General features: G+C 43.8%; 1 protein-coding gene and 1 pseudogene across 1 annotated transcript; one reads left to right on the top strand and one right to left on the bottom strand.

The window, feature by feature from the left end:
• The window catches only part of LOC129813356 (ATP-dependent RNA helicase TDRD9-like), a 36,560-nt pseudogene extending 16,434 nt beyond the window's left edge, over nucleotides 1–20,126 (bottom strand).
• Nucleotides 13,579–18,957, top strand: LOC129812960 (protein RD3-like). Its single transcript, XM_055864995.1, has 2 exons — nucleotides 13,579–15,067; nucleotides 15,999–18,957. The coding sequence occupies exons 1-2, from the start codon at nucleotides 14,751–14,753 to the stop codon at nucleotides 16,366–16,368; spliced, it is 687 nt and encodes a 228-aa protein (XP_055720970.1). The 5' UTR covers nucleotides 13,579–14,750; the 3' UTR covers nucleotides 16,369–18,957.

Genomic DNA, 20,126 nt, shown 5'->3' with positions numbered 1-20,126 from the left:
ACACTTCTGTGAAATCAAACTGTCCACTTAGGAAGCAACACTGATTGACAATAAATTTCACATGCTGTTGTGCAAATGGAATAGACAAAAGGTGGAAATTATAGGCAATTAGCAAGACACCCCCAAAAAAGGTGTGATTCTGCAGGTGGTGACTACAGACCACTTCTCAGTTCCTATGCTTCCTGGCTGATGTTTTGGTCACTTTTGAATGCTGGCGGTGCTCTCACTCTAGTGGTAGCATGAGACGGAGTCTACAACCCACACAAGTGGCTCAGGTAGTGCAGTTCATCCAGGATGGCACATCAATGCGAGCTGTGGCAAGAAGGTTTGCTGTGTCTGTCAGCGTAGTGTCCAGAGCATGGAGGCGCTACCAGGAGACAGGCCAGTACATCAGGAGACGTGGAGGAGGCCGTAGGAGGGCAACAACCCATCAGCAGGACCGCTACCTCCGCCTTTGTGCAAGGAGGTGCACTGCCAGAGCCCTGCAAAATGACCTCCAGCAGGCCACAAATGTGCATGTGTCAGCATATGGTCTCACAAGGGGTCTGAGGATCTCATCTCAGTACCTATTGGCAGTCAGGCTACCTCTGGCGAGCACATGGAGGGCTGTGCGGCCCCACAAAGAAATGCCACCCCACACCATGACTGACCCATCGCCAAACCGGTCATGCTGGAGGATGTTGCAGGCAGCAGAACGTTCTCCACGGCGTCTCCAGACTCTGTCACGTCTGTCACATGTGCTCATGTGCTCAGTGTGAACCTGCTTTCATCTGTGAAGAGCACAGGGCGCCAGTGGCGAATTTGCCAATCTTGGTGTTCTCTGGCAAATGCCAAACGTCCTGCACGGTGTTGGGCTGTAAGCACAACCCCCACCTGTGGACGTCGGGCCCTCATACCACGCTCATGGAGTCTGTTTCTGACCATTTGAGCAGACACATGCACATTTGTGGCCTGCTGGAGGTCATTTTGCAGGGCACTGGCAGTGCACCTCCTTGCACAAAGGCGGAGGTAGCGGTCCTGCTGCTGGGTTGTTGCCCTCCTACGGCCTCCTCCACGTCTCCTGATGTACTGGCCTGTCTCCTGGTAGCGCCTCCATGCTCTGGACACTACGCTGACAGACACAGCAAACCTTTTTGCCACAGCTCGCATTGATGTGCCATCCTGGATGAACTGCACTACCTGAGCCACTTGTGTGGGTTGTAGACTCCGTCTCATGATACCACTAGAGTGAGAGCACCGCCAGCACTCAAAAGTGATCAAAACATCAGCCAGGAAGCATAGGAACTGAGAAGTGGTCTGTGGTCACCACCTGCAGAATCACTCCTTTTTTGGGGGTGTCTTGCTAATTGCCTATAATTTCCACCTTTTGTCTATTCCATTTGCACAACAGCATGTGAAATTTATTGTCAATCAGTGTTGCTTCCTAAGTGGACAGTTTGATTTCACAGAAGTGTGATTGACTTGGAGTTACATTGTGTTGTTTAAGTGTTCCCTTTATTTTTTTGAGCAGTGTAGTTAATCAATAGCCACCCGGACTATCTGCATTAACCTTTTTGCGCCAACTCTTGACTCATCACATTCGCTGCTGCTACTGTTTATTATCCATCCTGTAGCCTAGTTACTTTATCCCTACCTATATGTACATGTCTACCTCAATTACCTCATTCCCCTGCACATCAATTCAGAACTGTTACCCAGTGTATATAGCAAAGTTACTATTGCCCAGTGTGTATTTCTTCCTTGTGTTATTATTTTTCTATTATTTGTTGGGAAGTGCCCGTAAATAAGAATATCATCCTGTTGTTTAGGAAGCATGTGACAAATATTGTATTTGAAGAGCCCATCCACAGCACGCCCCCCCCCCCCAAATCACACCTGACAACCACCCTCAAACACCACTGACAGAGCTAATTCTAGCTGACGCAGAGGTCCTGATACAGCAGAACCAACGTTAGGAAATCATTGCAACATCACAAACACACAGTGACAGAATTGGGCTTTCAGCACCGCTGTATCTATACTGAACAAAAATATAAAACGCAACATGTAAAAGTGTTGGTCCTATGTTCTCAAATTTTGTGCACAAATTTGTTTACATCCCTGTTTGTGAGCATTTCTCCTTTGCCAAGATGATGGCCAATGGCACGCTGGAGAAGTGTGCTCTTCATGGATGAATCCCGGTTTCAACTATACCGGGCAGATTACGTTATGTGGGCAAGCAGTTTACTGCCGTCAACGTTGTGAACCAAGTGCCCCATGGTGGTGGTGGAGTTATGGTAAGCTACAGACAACGAACACAATTGCATTTTATCGATGGCAATTTGAATGCACAGAGACACCGTGACGAGATCATGAGGCCCATTGCCGAGCCATTCATCTTCCGCCATCACCTCATGTTTCAGCATGATAATGCACGGCCCCATGTCACAAGCATCTGTACACAATTCCTGGAAGCTGAAAATGTTCCAGTTCTTCCATGGCCTCCATACTTATACTCATTGAGCATTTTTGGGATGCTCAATGATCGATGTGTACGACAGCATGTTCCAGTTCCTGCCAATACCCAGTAACTTCACACAGCCATTGAAGAGGAGTGAGAGAACATTCCACAGGCCACAATCAACAGCCTGATCAACTCTGCAAAGGAGATGCGTCGTGCTACATGAGGCAAATGGTGGCCACACCAGCTACTGACTGGTTTTCTGATCCACGCCCCTACCTTTTTTTAAAGATATCTGTGACCAACAGATGCATATCTCTATTCCTAGTCATGTGAAATCCATAGATTAGGGTCTAATGAATGTATTTCAATTGACTGATTTCCTTATATGAACTGTAACTCAGTAAAATCTCAGAAATTGTTGCACGTTGTATATTTTAGTTTTTTTTTTTTTTTTTTTTTTTTTTTTTTTTTTTAAATCTCTCCATAAGTACAGGAATCCAATTCCATCAATGTATGTTTGAGATAAGGATGTCAGCAGGTCCACAGTGAGGTACCTCTTTGAGCTGGAGCACAGTCCTCTCGATGTCGTTGAGGTTGGGGGGTGAGAGGGCAGTGGAGAGGAGGGAGCAGGGGTTACCCATGTCCAGTAGCTTCACCTTCAGCATGATGTTGGCCAGGGGGGCACGCTGGGAGTAGTAAAAAAATATCCTAGTTACTGGCAGAATAAACTAGCAACTTTATAGGTCTAGTTGAGTAGCCTGCCTAGTCTTTCAGTAATCACATCCGGTGCATAAATCAATCAACAAATGAATCCAACTTCGCAGGTGTTAATCATCATACTATCAATCATAGTTATGAGCTTGGTTCTTTGCCATCAGGGCTGACCTAATGTATGAGTCTCTTACCACCAACTCAGGAACCACAGTCTGGGATCTCATTCCTCCAGAACTCCTTGGTCACCAGCCGGTAACAGTAGCCCTTAGACACTCGCCCAGCCCTGCCTAAGGGAGAGAGGATTCACAAATCCTCATTGGGAATTCTATTCTTGAATTGGAATTTCAATTGCTTTCTTGAAATGGAATTGCCTCCCTGATGGGCAGTATGAGGTGGAACTGCATAGTACTGTACCTCTGCGCTGGTTGCAGTTGGTCTTGGAGGCCCAGGTGAGGCGGAGGGACTGGTAACTGGTCTCTTTGTCACAGACCATGTGACGCGCCAGACAGAAATCAATCACTGTCAACAGGAATACATCAAATTCAGACACATGGAGTGAATACAGTACGCAGTACATATAGCAAGGAAAGTCTGTAAACATTATGAAAAAGGGCCTCCTGAGTGGCACAGTGGTCTAAGGCACTGCACTGCAGTGCTAGCTGTGCCATTAGAGAACCTGGTTCGAGTCCAGGCTCTGTCGCAGCCAGCCGCGACCGGGAAACCAATGGGGCGGCGCACCATTGGCCCAGCGCCGTCCAGGTTAGGGGAGGGTTTGGCTGGCAGGGATGTTCCTGTCCCATCGCACACTAGCGACTCCTGTGGCGGGCCGGGTGCAATGTACGCTGACACTTTGGCCAGGTGTACAGCATTTCCTCCGACACATTGGTGCGGCTGGCTTCCGGGTTAAGCGGGCGTTGTCTCAAGAAGCAGTGCGGCTTGGCTGGGTTTCGGAGCAAGCACGTCTCTCGACCTTTGTCGGTACGTGAGTTGCAGCGATGGGACATGACTAACTACCAATTGGATATGACGAAATTGGGGAGGAAAAAGGGGTATATTTTTATTTTATTTATTTATTTTACCGTTATTTTACCAGGTAAGTTGACTGAGAACACGTTCTCATTTGCAGCAACGACCTGGGGAATAGTTACAGGGGAGAGGATATATATATTTTTTTAATAATAATATAAACTCAAAAAAATAAATGTCCCTTTTTCAGGATCTTGTCTTTCAAAATAATTAGTAAAAATCCAAATAACTTCACAGATCTTCATTGTAAAGGGTTTAACCATTCTGTCGCAGGCGTTCTGCTAGCGACCCACCTCGACAACATCCGAGGAAATTGCAGAGCACCAAATTCAAAATATAGAAATGGTCATAATGTAAATTCATAAAAAATACAAGTGTTATACATCGGCTTAAAGATTAACTTCTTGTTAATCCAGCCGCTTGGTCAGATTTCAAAAAGGCTTTACGGCGAAAGCATACCGTGCGATTATCTGAGGACAGCGCCCCGTTTACAAAAGCATACAAACATTTTACAACCAAGTAAAGGAATTACAAAAGTCAGAAACAGCGATAAAATTAATCACTTACCTTTGAAGATCTTCATATGGTTGCAGTCACAAGAGTCCCAGCTATACAATAAACGTTTGTTTTGTTTGATAAAGTCCCTCTTTATATACCAAAAACTCAGTTTTGTTGGCGCGTTTTGTTCAGTAATCCACTGGCTCAAAGGCGGTCAAAACATGCAGACGAATACATCCTAATAGTACCGGTAAAGTTCATTGAAACATGTCAAACGATGTTTATAATTAATCCTCAGGTTGTCAATTGCCTAAATAATCGATAATATTTCAACCGGACAATAGCGTATTCAATAGAAAGGAAAAACAACGAAGGGCGCACACTCGGTCACGCGCAAAACCAGCACTGCATGATTCTACAGTCCACTGAGAGAAAGGTCTCATTCTTCCTCATTTTTCAGAAAACAAGCCTCAAACAATGTCTAAAGACTGTAACAATGTCCAAAGACTGTTGACATCTAGTGGAAGCCATAGGAACTGCAATCTGGGTCCTAACCCATTAGATACTTTAAAGGCATTCAATTGAAAAAACCCACATAAAAACAAATCCCACTTCCGGGATGGATTTCTCAGGTTTTTGCCTGCCATATCAGTTCTGTTATACTCAGACATTATTTTAACCTGTTGGGGATGGGGGCGCTGTTTAGACTATTTATGCTAATGTGGCTAATTTTTTAAACGGCTTCCCACAAAATCCTTGATCGTACAATATGCATATTATTATTATTATTGGATAGAAAACAGTCTATAGTTTCTATAGGAGTTGAAATTTTGTCTCTAAGTGGAACAGAGCCCATTCTACAGCAATTTCCCTGACATGGAGTCAGATTTGAGAAACGTTGGCCACTTTTCTGAAGTCATTTAAACGGGCACTGTCGTTGCTATGACTATACGGACACTTCTTACGTCTTCCCCTGGATGCCTTTACGTGATGACGATTCCAACGGGCTCGATTGCTCGTTCACAGGCCCTACAAATGAAAAAAACCTTTAGCTAGCAAGTCTTTTCTTGCTGCGTAACGCGCGTGGAAGACACCGACCCTCTCCTGTTCCAAGCATTAGTTTAGCCTGTTATATTTCTCCGGTCATCTTTTCACTCGTTATAGGAGTTACAAACATCACAAAGTAGTTAATTTAAAGCGTTTTATAGCAATTTATATCCGTTTAGTGCGATTTTGGGACATTTATTTTTGCAACGATGTGAAAAGTTGGGAACGCTTTTCAGTTCATCCCGAACGTAGTTGACATTTCCACATGGCAAGAGGACAGCTTTCCACCAAAAGACGATTTCTCCCAAGAAAGGATCCTTTGCCCAAGATACTGATGGAAGAACAGCTCAAGGTAGGACATTTTTATTATGATAAATCGTGTTTCTGTCGAAACATTTTAGTGGCTTAGGACGCCATGTTTTTTGACGTAGCTTCGCTTGGCGCAAACTGTATTGAAAAGTAAGGATAAATTAAAAAATGTAATAACGCAATTGTATTAAGAATTAAATTGTCTATCAATCCCTGTCCACCCTATATTTTTTAGTCACGTTTATGAGTATTTATGTATAAGAGTAGATCACTGTCTAAGTGGCGCAAGGACGTTTTCTTTACCAGCTTGTCTACATTTCACATTGTCTAACCATGATTTTGGTGGCTAAATATAAACATTTTCGATCAAACTGTATATGCATGTTGTAATGTGATGTTACAGGAGTGTCATCGGAAGAATTCTGAGAAGGTTAGTGAAAAAATTAATATCTTTTGGCGATGTTGACTTTTATCGCTCACTTTGGCTAGAATCAATGCTGGGCTGCTAATTGCTATGTGCTAAGCTAATATAACGATTTATTGTGTTTTCGCTGTAAGACACTTAGAAAATCTGAAATATTGTCTGTATTCACAGGATCTGTGTCTTTCGATTCGTGTATGCTGTGTATTTTTACGAAATGTTTGATGATTAGTAGTTAGGTAAACACGTTGCTCATTGTAATTATTCTAGTCCATTTGTGATGGTGGGTGCAATTGTAAACTATGCCATATACCTGAAATATGCACTTTTTTCTAACAAAACCTATCCCATACCATAAATATGTTATCAGACTGTCATCTAATGAGTTTTTTTGTTGGTTAGGGGCTATAAATATCTTAGTTTAGCCGAATTGGTGATGGCTACTGGTGTTGGTGGACAAATAAAAGATGGTGGATTATGCTAATGTGTTTTTAGGTAATAGATGTACATCTTTACATATTGTGTCTTCCCTGTAAAACATTTTAAAAATCGGAAATGTTGACTGGATTCATAAGATCTGTGTCTTTCATTAGCTGTATTGGACTTTAATGTGTGAAAGTTAAATATTTTAAAAAAATATTTTTTTTGAATTTCGCGGCACTGGTTTTTCAGTGGGGGGGGGGGGGGTGTGCCGCTAGCGCCACGCTGATCCTAGACAGGTTAACAGTTTTGGAAACTTTAGAGTGTTTTCTATCCAAATCTACCAATTATATGCATATCCTAGCTTCTGGGCCTGAGTAACAGGCAGTTTACTTTGGGCACACTTGTCATCCAGACATCGAAATACTACCCCCAAGCCATAAGAAGTTTTAAACCCTGTTTCCCATGGTTGTTCAATGAACCATATACAATTAATGAACATGCACCAGTGGAATGGTCTTTAAGACAATAAAAGCTTAAGACAATAACAGGTAGGCAATTAAGGTCACAGTTATGAAAACTTAGGACACTAAAGAGTCCTTTCTACTGACTCTGAAAAATACCAAAAGAAAGATGCCCAGGGTCCCTGCTCATCTGCGTGAACGTGCCTTAGGCATGCTGCAAGGAGGCATGAGGACTGCAGATGTGGCCAGGGCAATAAATTGCAATGTCCGTACTGTGAGCTGCCTAAGACAGCGCTACAGGGAGACAGGATGGACAGCTGATCATCCTCGCAGTGGCAGACCACGTGTAACAACACCTGCACAGGATCGGTACATCTGAACATCACACCTGCGGGACAGGTACAAGATGGCAACAACTGCCCAAGTTACACCAGGAACGCACAATCTCTCCATCAGTGCTCAGACTGTTCGCAATAGGCTGAGAGAGGCTGGACTGAGGGCTTGTAGGCCTGTTGTAAGGCAGGTCCTCACCAGACATCACCGGCAACAACGTCGCCTATGGGCACAAACCCACCGTCGCCGGACCAGACAGGACTGGCAAAAAGTGCTCTTCACTGACGATTCGCGGTTTTGTCTCACCAGAGGTGATGGCCGGATTCGCGTTTATCGTCAAAGGAATGAGCGTTACACCGAGGCCTGTACTCTGGAGCGGGATAGATTTGGAGGTGGAGGGTCAGTCATGGTCTGGGGCGGTGTGTCACAGCATCATCGGACTGAGCTTATTGTCATTGCAGGCAATCTCAACGCTGTGCGTTACAGGGAAGACATTCTCCTCCCTCATGTGGTACCCTTCCTGCAGGCTCATCCTGACATGACCCTCCAGCATGACAATGCCACCAGCCATACTGCTCGTTCTGTGTGTGATTTTCTGCAAGACAGGAATGTCAGCGTTCTGCCATGGCCAGCGAAGAGCCCGGATCTCAATCCCATTGAGCATGTCTGGGACCTGTTGGATTGGAGGGTGAGGACTTGGGCCATTCCCCCCAGAAATGTCCGGGAACTTGCAGGTGACTTAGTGGAAGAGTGGGGTAACATCTCACAGCAAGAACTGCCAAATCTGGTGCAGTCCATGAGGAGGAGATGCACTGCAGTACTTAATGCAGCTGGTGGCCACACCAGATACTGACTGTTACTTTTGATTTTGACCCCCCCTTTGTTCAGGGACACATTTTTCCATTTCTGTTAGTCACATGTCTGTGGAACTTGTTCAGTTTATGTCTCAGAGGACGTTTATTTTTTTGCTGAGTTTATATATAAACATTATGAAAAAGAAAACACCCACCATATTTGACATCTGGGACTGTAACAGAGCTCTCTGCAATGTTGGTGGAGAGGATGATCTGTGGAGAGACAGAACATTAAAAAAACAGAGCTACGTTCTAGAAGTCCTATTCAGTAGAGTGGTGTGATAGTTACCTTCCTGTACCCTGGGACAGGCACCAGAAACACCCCGTTCTGCTCCTCCATAGTGACAGAGGAGTGGAGAGGGTACACCTGCAGTCTGAAACATACACCATAACAGCACCATCAAGTTTCTACTAAGTACCGGACACACACACACAACCTACCATAGTCATGCCCCAGAGACGTAACCAATGAACGTCAGACACACAACACCCACCTCATGCGCACCAGCTTAGACAAGGCCTCTTGCATGTAGTGGATCTCACCCAGACCAGGAAGGAACACCAGCACACTGCCTCGGTCTGGCAGAGAAAGGCCTCCCTCCCGCTCAGTCCTGCTGTTGAGATACACACAATGGGATAATTATTGGACAACTATAGGACATCTAAAATCAACAGTAACTAATAAATAGTGAACAAATTGTTAATTTATCAAGCAAGCTAAGATGAAGAGTACTGCTGCTTGAACCCTAACCTCTGATCTTGGCCTCCAGCTCGTCAAAGCTCTGGATAAGGCTGACAGCCACGTTGTACATCTCCACAGTGATGTAAGGTTCATCTGGATGGTGGGTATCCACCTGATAGATAGATAATACACAGACAGTGTTAGGTTAGTCTAAACTGTGAGTACCAGCTACATCCACAGACAAGGCTTGATGCTTCCCCACCCACCCTGTAAGGAATCAGGCTGCAGACGTCATCCAGGTAGAATTCCTCGATGGCGTAGGGAGCCCCCTCCACCTCAAACACATAGGCTGGGTTCATCTGGCTGCGGATAGGCGTGCCAAAGTACTCTGCAAACTCCTTGTAGTTGATGGTGGCTGACATGAGGATGACCTGCATAAAGGGGGAAGGGAGGCGGTGTGTCTGTTCAGTCAGTACGGTTTAGGATCACATGGTGGTGAGTGCTGAGAAGCGTGGGCTGAGAAGCGTGGGCTCACCTTGATGTAACGAGAGTTGGAATGGAGGAGCTTCCTCACAACCAACAGGAGAAAGTCCAACTCCTCCGTCCGCTCATGGACCTGAAATACACAGAACCACCCTGCTTACTGACTGGCTCATACACTGCCATGGCAAGATATTACTCACCATCAGCTAGTTTGATGTTACTGGGTACTAAGATACACTGAACACCAGATAAGACAACATTATTAGCGGTCAAGTCATCTGTAGACTACTTTGAAATGACGACCAGTCTGTCTCAACAGGAAAGTTAGTCTTGGTTACCTCATCTATGAAGATGTGTGAGTACTCAGTCAGGCTCTTGACGCCGACCAGTTTCTGCAGCAGCACCCCAGTGGTCATGTAGATAAGTCTGGTGTGTTCAGTGGCCATCTTCTCTAGGCCCACCTGAAACGAACCAACAAACATAATGGCTAAGTGGCAAGTGTACATTCACACACAAGCACATAAACACATCCACGCAGGTCAAGAGGAAAGGTGAAGCCTAAATACTGTCACTTCCATCTGTGACGTCAAACAATCATTACCCAGAGCACTCTCTCACCACACAACGTGACTCTCTATCAGACAAATTACCTGTCCTAACAACCACGCACCCCCCACCCCACCCCAGGGAAGATGCCATCATGTTCTACTACTCAACTCTAAGTACAAATTCCCTTACGGCTTGACTTTCATAAAACTCTCAGAGAAACTAAAGATCGAGAGAGAAGGCACAGTAAATATCCACTACAATCCCCCTAGGACAGACAGAGCCAAAGCTAAGAGTACAGGATAAAAGCAGCCCTCCATGTTAGTACTGACAGGGGAAGGTCACTGTGAAAGTAGAAACTCTCCATACATCCTCAAGGCCTGGAACCCATCAGTTTCTCCAGCTCTCCACTGGAACCTTTACAGTGGTAGGAACCTATCAATTGAATAATAATCATTATATGGTAGTACACGAATGGTATAAATAACACTTTATAGCTCCCACAAGGTGCAGAGTATGAGTACTTGGCTACCATTATCTTCTAGTGTCTCCTACAGCTCTGCTTCACCCCTTCATCTTTCATTAGTTCACACTCTGCACTATACTGTGACCTCCTATCTGTATTTATTCTGACAAGCTTTCAAGCCCTTAGGTGTTCATCAGGTCAGCCTATCACTGTATCACTCCTCAATCACTGTCTTTCTAGCAGTGACATCACCCCTGCTGCAGTCCACAGCAGAGCAGACAGAGGCGAGGAGCAGGGAGTTATAATTAGACTGTGTCTCTTGTTTCAGAGCTGGACACAATGCAACCAGACAGCCTGGAAACAGTCCAGCATGGAAGCCTGTCCACCCCACTCCTTCCACTCCTCTCTCTGTGAGAGAAACGTCAAGTGGGCTTTTTGTACAGCGCTTCATCGAGAGATAATAGTATCGCTAGAGGTGCTAAACTCAGTCCACTGCCACTTGTTATGCAACCTGATTTCTTGTTTCTTGCATCTTTTTCTCTCTTCTTTCCACCAAGGGATGTGTATGGTATGCATGGTAATATGTTTTTTGGGGTATAGATATCGAAATGGTATAATTAACAAGGTATGGGTGAGTGTGGTGTGAATTCTTCACTAACCTGGTATCCCACCAGACTACTCAGGCTGCACTTGCGCTCTCTGGCAACCCATCGGGCAATGCTGCTGGCGCCTATTTTGCGAGGCTGGGTGACCATGAGGTTACAGGGGGCATTCTTCTCGCTGTAGTAGTCCAGGATGAACTGGGGCAGCTGGGTAGTTTTCCCACTGCCTGTGGCTCCACGAATGATCACCACAGAGTTGTTCTCGATCAGAGAGATGAGCTAGAAATACACAAACACATATCAAACACAACAGAGGAGAGAACATTATATTTGCCATTTTAAAGCTGAACATCAAAATATGATTCAACAATCTAAATTACAGTTTATAATAAAGTATTCTAATCTGTTGTTTATCTTCAGTCACAAAAACATCCAAAACATTCAGATTCTGCTCTTGCTGGACAATAAATGTGAATCTGAGTAGGAAATGAAAGTCTGAAACAGATATTTTCAATAATGGCCCTACTCCATCAGACTGTTACTTGAAAGCATGTGATGACAGTCACAGTGAGTTAGGGTCCCTGCTCTTGTTGCACGTATGGCTCCATCAGATAGAATCAGTGCTCATCTGAAGCACAGTAAAACCTTGAATGGAGTTACGACCTGAGGAACTGTTGCCAATGACCATCTCTATTCAAGTCTATGACCTGAAAAGGTCTGAAATGGCAGGAGTACCTAAAGCGTGTGTGGCTACTAAAGTATTTTACCTCCGGTCTATTCTTTGTGATGGGCAAGCTGGGGTAGTCATAACTGGCCAATGGGGGTGGAGGCACACCTAGAGTTGGAAAGAAACACAAAAAGGTTTGCTCATTTGACTTTCTTAATTGTTTGGGAAAAAAGGAATCCAATTGAAAGCCAAATGAATTAGAAAGTTATATCAATGTGTAACTCACCTCGCAGAAAAGTCAGGCTTTCCTGTCTTGTTCCTCAGTCCCCCACCTTCACTCTTTGGGCTGACCTGCTGTTGGGGAGCTTTTGCAGGGCTAGAGAGAAACACAGATTCTCAGGTAAATCAAAAGATAGTTGACTGTGCACTGAAATTTCAGACTAATGTCAATTCCATGGCTCTTTGGTCTGGCCAAACGAGAAGAGAAAATTGCTGTATGGTGTTTCAGTCCAGCCACTGTCGTGGATAATCGTCTCAGAAATATAACACTCTTACAAGAACTTGTAAATTCAATATAGACTTTTAATATAACATATCAGAAGTCGTGTCAGTCCGCGGAAAGACCCCCTTCCATAAGCACTGGCTCTGTTCTTATACACACACACAGCACATGGGTTCATCACATACGTTAATTAAATTACTTCTCCTAGGTCATCTGCCACTATTATCCTTCATTTCAGGCTTCCTGCTTGTTTACGCCCAATAACGCCTGTATCCGCTCTTGATTAGATTATAATGGTGGCAGGACCCTCGTGTCCTAAAATTAATATATGTCTATCTTACCCTAAGCACTTATGGCCTTTCCTCTCTATTTAATCTTCATAATGATGTCCTGCTCTTTCCATAAATGTACTTTAAAGCACATATGGCTTTGGCCATCTGCTAATCTTTGGTTTCCTGTTTTTACCAGAATGGCAAATGCACTCACATATTGCCTTCTCCTACTATATTCTAATGTACACTTCTATGTCTGTCCCTAAATGTATCATTCACTCCCACACCACCCAATTCTTTTAGAAAACCAAACTTATCAGCATTTAAGTGTCAAGGAGAGACAACGCAGTTCTGTAAGTTCATGTACACTCTTACAAAAAAGGGTTCCAAAAGGGTTCTTCGGCTGTCCCCATAGGATAACCCTTTTTCGTTCTAGGTACAACCCTTTTTTGGTTCCAGGTAGAACCCTCTGTGGAAAAAGGTTCTATATGGAACCCAAAAGGGCTATTTCTACTTGGAAGCAAAACAGGGTTCTTCAAAGGGTTCTCCTAGGACAGCCGAATAACCCTTTTAGGTTATAGATACACCACTACACTCTTAGAAAAAGAGGTGTTATCAAAGCTAGGTGAAACAAAGCGCCCCCCGTTGCACTCATATTAGGCAGCCGCATCCTAGTAGTGATAATGTGGCTTTTTCACTGAGTAAATAATGTTGAGTAATGCTAGTGTGTCTTTGTCAAATCAAATAGCTCTCCCCCTACTTTCTTTCTGAATTCCCTCCCCCCAAAATTATCTTTCCTCTGAGTTTCTAACATTCCTCTCTTACTCGTCCTCCCTGTCATCTCCCCCACTCCTCTCATTCCGTGGCTGGGCCAGTCAGGCCTGGGGCAGTGTTGCAGAGAGAGCAGTCCCAGTCATCTCAGCTTCTCTCCGGGCGAGAGGAGGACTTTCTACACAGCAGGCAGACACACTGTCAGAGCTGGGAGCAGCTCACCCACACATCTAAAAATGCACAAGGGTTGACATGCACACACTCACTTCAGCATCTAACAAAGCAGCTGACCTTACAACAAAGCAGCACCAAAGGAAAGGAGACAGCATTGAGTCAGAGGAGAACCCCGAGTAACTCCGCTGGACACAGTCCACAGGACAGGAGAGCAGGGACGAGTGAAGATTACAATTACAAGTACAGAGAGGACAATTTCTTACAGACAGACAGCAGAGGAGTGCAGACAGCGTATGAGCCACTCTCGATCAGGACTATAAGTCCAGTAAGAACCAGAGAATGGAGACTTCACTGACAGACCCATGGATACAGAGTCCTGGAGATGCTACTCTGAGGTGCCCGTGTTGATCTCTCTGCCTACGTCTGGCTCTCTCCCTCAAGCCTCCTCACTGCAGCATTCAAGAGTAAGTACCAACAACCATGTGTATTTTTTTAAATTACATTTCACACTACATAGGCTATTTGCCATTTATGGTCAGAAAGTTCCAACAATAAAATGGCACTCATCTAGACAATAGCCACAAATTATTTGGCCCATTATTTTTAGACATTTTCTAGGACAGTCAGGTTTAATAAAACAAATGACTTTTCTTGTGCTTTGAGACATTGATGACAGGTGTATAGCACTACAGTACCCGTTACCCCAGGCTGCCTAATCTGAGTGTAGCTAAGGTGTGAGGTACAGAGAGAACCATCAGTCTGAGGAGTTCAGTACACACCCACACCTGGGCATCCTCCTCAACAGAGTGAGAATGCCACTGAATGCTATCAGAACACTGATGACGACAGAGGTCAGCTTGTATGGAGGTAATCAATTTCTCACTTTCCACCATGTCAAGTCTTCAACGAGTGCAGATCAAATCAATACAATTGCAATTCTTTCAACAGTTCTGTTAAAACAGACTTCAGGAGAACAGAACATCAGTGTCAATACTTTTGATTCAGGATGTACAATACTTTATTTTCTCACTGCAGTAACCACAGTATTCCTCCGCCATGCCCCTATTCAGCTGGATGAAATGGTTGCGTGCTGAAGGAGAACAGGCTCAAGATGAGGGGACATCTGCTAAGTCCACAGGGGTATTACCCAGCTGCACACTGATCAGGGAGCTGCTGTGGCACGTGGAGGAGAGGGAGCGCCTGGCACGGGAGGTGGAGCGGGAACACAGGTTGGCCCACAACACCGTGGGATACCCGCACTGGCTCCAGAGCTACCCAAGGTTACGTACGCTGATCCCCGCATCGGAGCGTCTCCAGTTGGAGCATTTGTGTGCCCAGATCCAGCCCATACACACCGCCACGGTGCTCTCCAGGTATATTGTACACCCATTTTCATACAGTAGTACCCTTTTCATATAAGCACATTGTGTCCGAAATAGCCACTGCCACCACACCAGGGTGACAATAGGCGAAGGAGACGAGTCTCAAGGAGAGCGGGTCAGAGCAATCTGCCAGGGAAGCCACTGTGTTATTGTCACAGAAGTAGGTAACATGGGGTGTGAATATGCAACAGTGAAGTGGATCCTTTGGGGCTAGGCACAGCGAAAACAACCTCAGGGAAAGCACTTTGCATCAGCAATATCATATCCCTATTAAAATAAAAACGCCCCACAACAATGTTTTACAGTGATGGTAACATTTGTATGAACACAGATTTGGTCTTTTGGAGAGCTAAATGAGAAATCATGACCCTTGTAATAATACTTGAAATAACCTTTAAATCCACCATGGGTCTTGCAAAAATGAATGTTCATTAACTAGATGTGCATAACCACATCCACATGGTTGAGCTTCACGGCTGTCAAAGAAATTGTTCAAAGCCAAGTTATACCACTGACGGAAGTGACACAAACACTCGACACCCCCCCCCCCCAAGAACGCTCCATACAATGCTGAGGTGTGACTAGGTTTGCATAATCACATTACAACAGTAACAAGATCACCCAATTATTCAAGGGATATTATTCGGTGTGGAAACTCACTGCAAGCATTTTTCTTCTTTGCAAAATGTCCTCCTGACAACTAGATTGGAGTGAGCTCATAAATATGCCCTCAGCCTTGTCACCTCACACAATGCATGAAACTTTGAAATAGCCTACATCGTTATCAGCATAACTTGTCAACTAGGCCTAATGGATAATTGAAAGCCAAAACAGCTTCTCCCAAATGGCCTCATTATTGTGGATAATGCAGTTTGGGTTAAAGAGTTTATTAACCCACTATATCCCTCTATCCCATTCTCAGGTTCCGCGAGGTGCTGGCCAGCAACAACATCCTGCCCTGGGAGCTGGTGTACGTCTTCAAGCAGGTGTTGAGAGACTTCCTCAACAAAGAGGAAGGGGAAGAAGAGGAGGAGCATCTGCCGCAGCCAGCACTGCTTGGGCCAATGGAGGCCTGGACCAACCGATACCAAATGAAGCAGGGCTTTGTCACACCCACCGTGCCGGACTGTGGTGAGCCCCCGAGAGAGGAGATCCCAACCATCTCTGGATATGTGGACCGTACTACGAGAGGCTCTAGTCCTTTCACTGCCCATAGGGACTGGGACCTTCCCTACTACTACCACCACCCAGTGCCACACAACTCCACAGAGGCCTACAGTACCATGCTGTGAGAAGAGGCAGGGTGGTAAAGTAGTCCCCAACTCATGACCATGCTTACCTTCTATCCTTGTTATGTCATGCCTGAAAGAGTTGTAATCCCACCCCAAAATGTGCATAAAATGTTAGATTTATTCATTTAAATGTATGAACTGCAACACAATCTTGCACGGGACAAACACTTGGGGACAGATTCAGACATGCAACAATGTATACTGCTATCTACCTGAACTAGGGGTGCATCTCAATACTAGCTACTACAATAGGCTTGTCTACTAGCGAGCCTACTTCATTTGCACTGACAAGTCAACCCGTATTAGACTAGAGGTCGACCGAATGGCCGATTAATTAGGGCCGATTTCAAGTTATAACAATCGGAAACCGGTATTTTTGGACACCGATTTGGTGTCCGATTTTTTTTTATACCTTTATTTAATCTTTATTTAACTAGGCAAGTCAGTTAAAGAACACATTCTTATTTTCAATGACGGCCTAGGAACGGTGGGTTAACTGCCTCGTTCAGGGGCAGAACGACAGATTTTTACCTTGTCAGTTTGGGGGATTCAATCCTGCAACCTTAGAGTTAACTAGTCCAACGCTCTAACCACCTGATTACATTGCACTCCACGAGGAGCCTGCCTGTTACGCGAATGCAGTAAGCCAAGGTAAATTGCTAGCTAGCATTAAACTTATCTTATAAAAAAACAATCAATCATAATCACTAGTTAACTACACATGGTTGATGATATTACTAGTTTATCTAGCGTGTCCTGCGTTGCATATAATCGATGAGGTGCGTATCCTTGCTCCAATGTGTACCTAACCATAAACATCAATGCCTTTCTTAAAATCAATACACAGAAGTATATATTTTTAAACCTGCATATTTAGCTAAAAGAAATCCAGGTTAGCAGGCAATATTAACCAGGTGAAATTGTGTCACTTCTCTTGAGTTCATTGCACGCAGAGTCAGTGTATATGCAACAGGTTGGGCCGCCTAATTTGCCAGAATTTTACGTAATTATGACATAACATTGAAGGTTGTGCAATGTAACAGGAATATTTAGACTTACGGATGCCACCCGTTAGATAAAATACGGAACGGTTCCGTATTTCACTGAAAGAATAAACGTCTTGTTTTCGAGATGATAGTTTACGGATATCGACCATATTAATGACCTAAGGCTCGTATTTCTGTGTGTTATTATGTTATAACTAGGGTCTATGATTTGATAGAGCAGTCTGACTGAGCGGTGGTAGGCAGCAGCAGGCTCGTAAGCATTCATTCAAACAACACTTTAGTGCGTTTTGCCAGCAGCTCTTCGTTGTGCTTCAAGCACTGCGCTGTTTATGACTTCAAGCCTATCAACTCTCGAGATTAGGCTGGTGTAACCGATGTAAAATGGCTAGCTAGTTAGCGGGGTGCGCGCTAATAGCGTTTCAAACGTCACTCTCTCTGAGACTTGGAGTGGTTGTTCCCCTTGCTCTGCATGGGTAACGCTGCTTCGAGGGTGGCTGTTGTCGATGTGTTCCTAGTTCGAGCCCAGGTAGGAGCGAGGAGAGGGACGGAAGCTATACTGTTACACTGGCAATACTAAAGTGCCTATAAGAACATCCAATAGTCAAAGGTTAATGAAATACAAATGGTATAGAGAGAAATAGTCCTATAATAACTACAACCTAAAACTTCTTACCTGGGAATTTTGAAGACTCATGTTAAAAGGAACCACCAGCGTTCATATGTTGAGCAAGGAACTTAAACGTTAGCTTTCTTACATGGCACATATTGCACTTTTACTTTCTTCTCCAACACTTTGTTTTTGCATTATTTAAACCACATTGAACATGTTTCATTATTTATTTGAGGTTAAATTGATTTTATTGATGTATTATATTAAGTTAAAATAAGTGTTCATTCAGTATTAGTGTATTTGTCATTATTACAAATACATTATTTTTTATATATTTATTTTATTAAATCGGCCAATTAATCATTATCGGATTTTTTTGGTCCTCCAATAATCGGTATCTGCGTTGAAAAATCATAATCGGTCGACCTCTAGCTTAGATATTTTGGCACCTGGCTACAGAGTACCACAGTATCAGTCATAATACCCATAAAACATACCGGTCAAACAAGGAAATATTCCTATTGTTTTTCCACCATTCATTTTTCCCATAGGGGATTTTAGAAACACTTAAAATAAGGGCTGTGTTTTGTGAAGGCTTATTCTGGCATAACAATAATCCATCCACCTGACAGTTGTGGCATATCAAGAAACTGATTAAACAGCATGATCATTGCACAGGTGCCCCTTGTGCTGGGGACAATAAAACACCACTTTAAAACGTGCAGTTTTGTCACAACACCACAGATATCTGAAGTTGAGGGGGCGTGCAAATTGGCATGCTGACTGCAAGATGTCCACCAGAGCTGTTGACAGTTCATTTAATGTTCATTTCTCTACGATAAGCTGCCTCCAATATCATTTTAGAGAATTTGGCTGTACATCCAACAGGCCTCACAACAGCAGACCACATGTAACCACGCACAGCCCAGGACCTCCATATCAGTCTGCTTCACCTGTGGGAGGAGTATTTGTCTGTAATAAAGCCCTTTTGTGGGGAAAAACGAATTATGATTGGCTGGACCTGGCTGCCAAGTGAGTGGGCCTATACCCTACCATACACACCTATGGCTGCACCGTTCCCAGTCATGTGAAATCCATAGATTAGGGCCTAATGAATTTATTTTAATTGATTGATTTCCTTACATGAACTGTAAACTCAGTAAAATCTTTGAAATTGTTGCGTTTATATTTTTGTAAAGTATTGTTTACTGTGTTAGTAAATCATAACATTTTTGCTAGTTAATACAGTATTTCTTGAAAATTATGTAGGTAGCTATGTAGCCTGACGATTCGATGTTGAATCGCGTAGAATTCTACATCAGTGAGAAATTATCGTTTGGGTCAGGAAAGTTTCCTCTCGTTACCTCTACAAGCAAGAATGTTGAATAAAATAATACTTTACCGGTTGTCCGTGAGGCTGGTCATTTTGCAGGTAGGAATATGAGACAATATATCCACAGGAAAGTATAATTACGTCAACTTTACAAAACTCTGTGCGTTCAGATTTATATCACCCGAAGCATGCGCACAATATGAAAATAAACAAACGTATGCATACTTAACGAGCTCGTGCAAGTGTGTACCTGCAAGTGTGTACAAGCGTTTTGAAAAGTTGATGTAGTTTTACTTGTAGGTGGATATATTGTCTCACATTCCTACCTGCAAAAGGACAAACTGCACGGACAACCGGTAAAGTACGTTAAAATAAAATATTATTCAACATTCTATCTTATGAGAAGACATTTCCAAACGTATGTACAGCATTAATCTCAGACTGAACCAGAGCAGAGGTATCAGTCTGATTGTCAGGCAAGTAGCAATGTAGCTAGCTAACACAAAAGTATAAAGTTCCAGTCTGGTAAATTAGCTAGTGTGCTACAGTGCAAGGGAACATGTACAGTTTAGCGGGCAATTCAATTCTACATTTAGCTAGCTAGCCAGTTTACTTACCTCGGTCTTGATGACTCCTCCGACTTTACTTTTTTTGGAGGTTCATCTGTGATTCTAATGTTAGCAAATTGGGTGCCCAATGTAAACCATTCTGTTATCTGTTCTGCAGTTATTGCTTTCTTAATGTTTACTATTTTGTGGACTCCGCTTCCGTTGGGTCTGTGTTCAATGGTGATGCTGCAGAATTCTAA

The sequence above is a fragment of the Salvelinus fontinalis genome, chromosome 16 (genome assembly GCF_029448725.1).
Source record: "Salvelinus fontinalis isolate EN_2023a chromosome 16, ASM2944872v1, whole genome shotgun sequence".
NCBI classification, from domain to species: Eukaryota; Metazoa; Chordata; class Actinopteri; order Salmoniformes; family Salmonidae; genus Salvelinus; species Salvelinus fontinalis.
This window is presented reverse-complemented; position numbering and strand designations above follow the sequence as displayed.

Bases quoted from the DNA above. Each gene is read 5' to 3' on its own strand.
- LOC129812960 (XM_055864995.1), top strand. From the start codon at position 14,751: ATGCCCCTATTCAGCTGGATGAAATGGTTGCGTGCTGAAGGAGAACAG. The intron at 15,068-15,998 runs GTATATTGTACA...TCCCATTCTCAG, and splicing joins ACCGCCACGGTGCTCTCCAG to GTTCCGCGAGGTGCTGGCCA.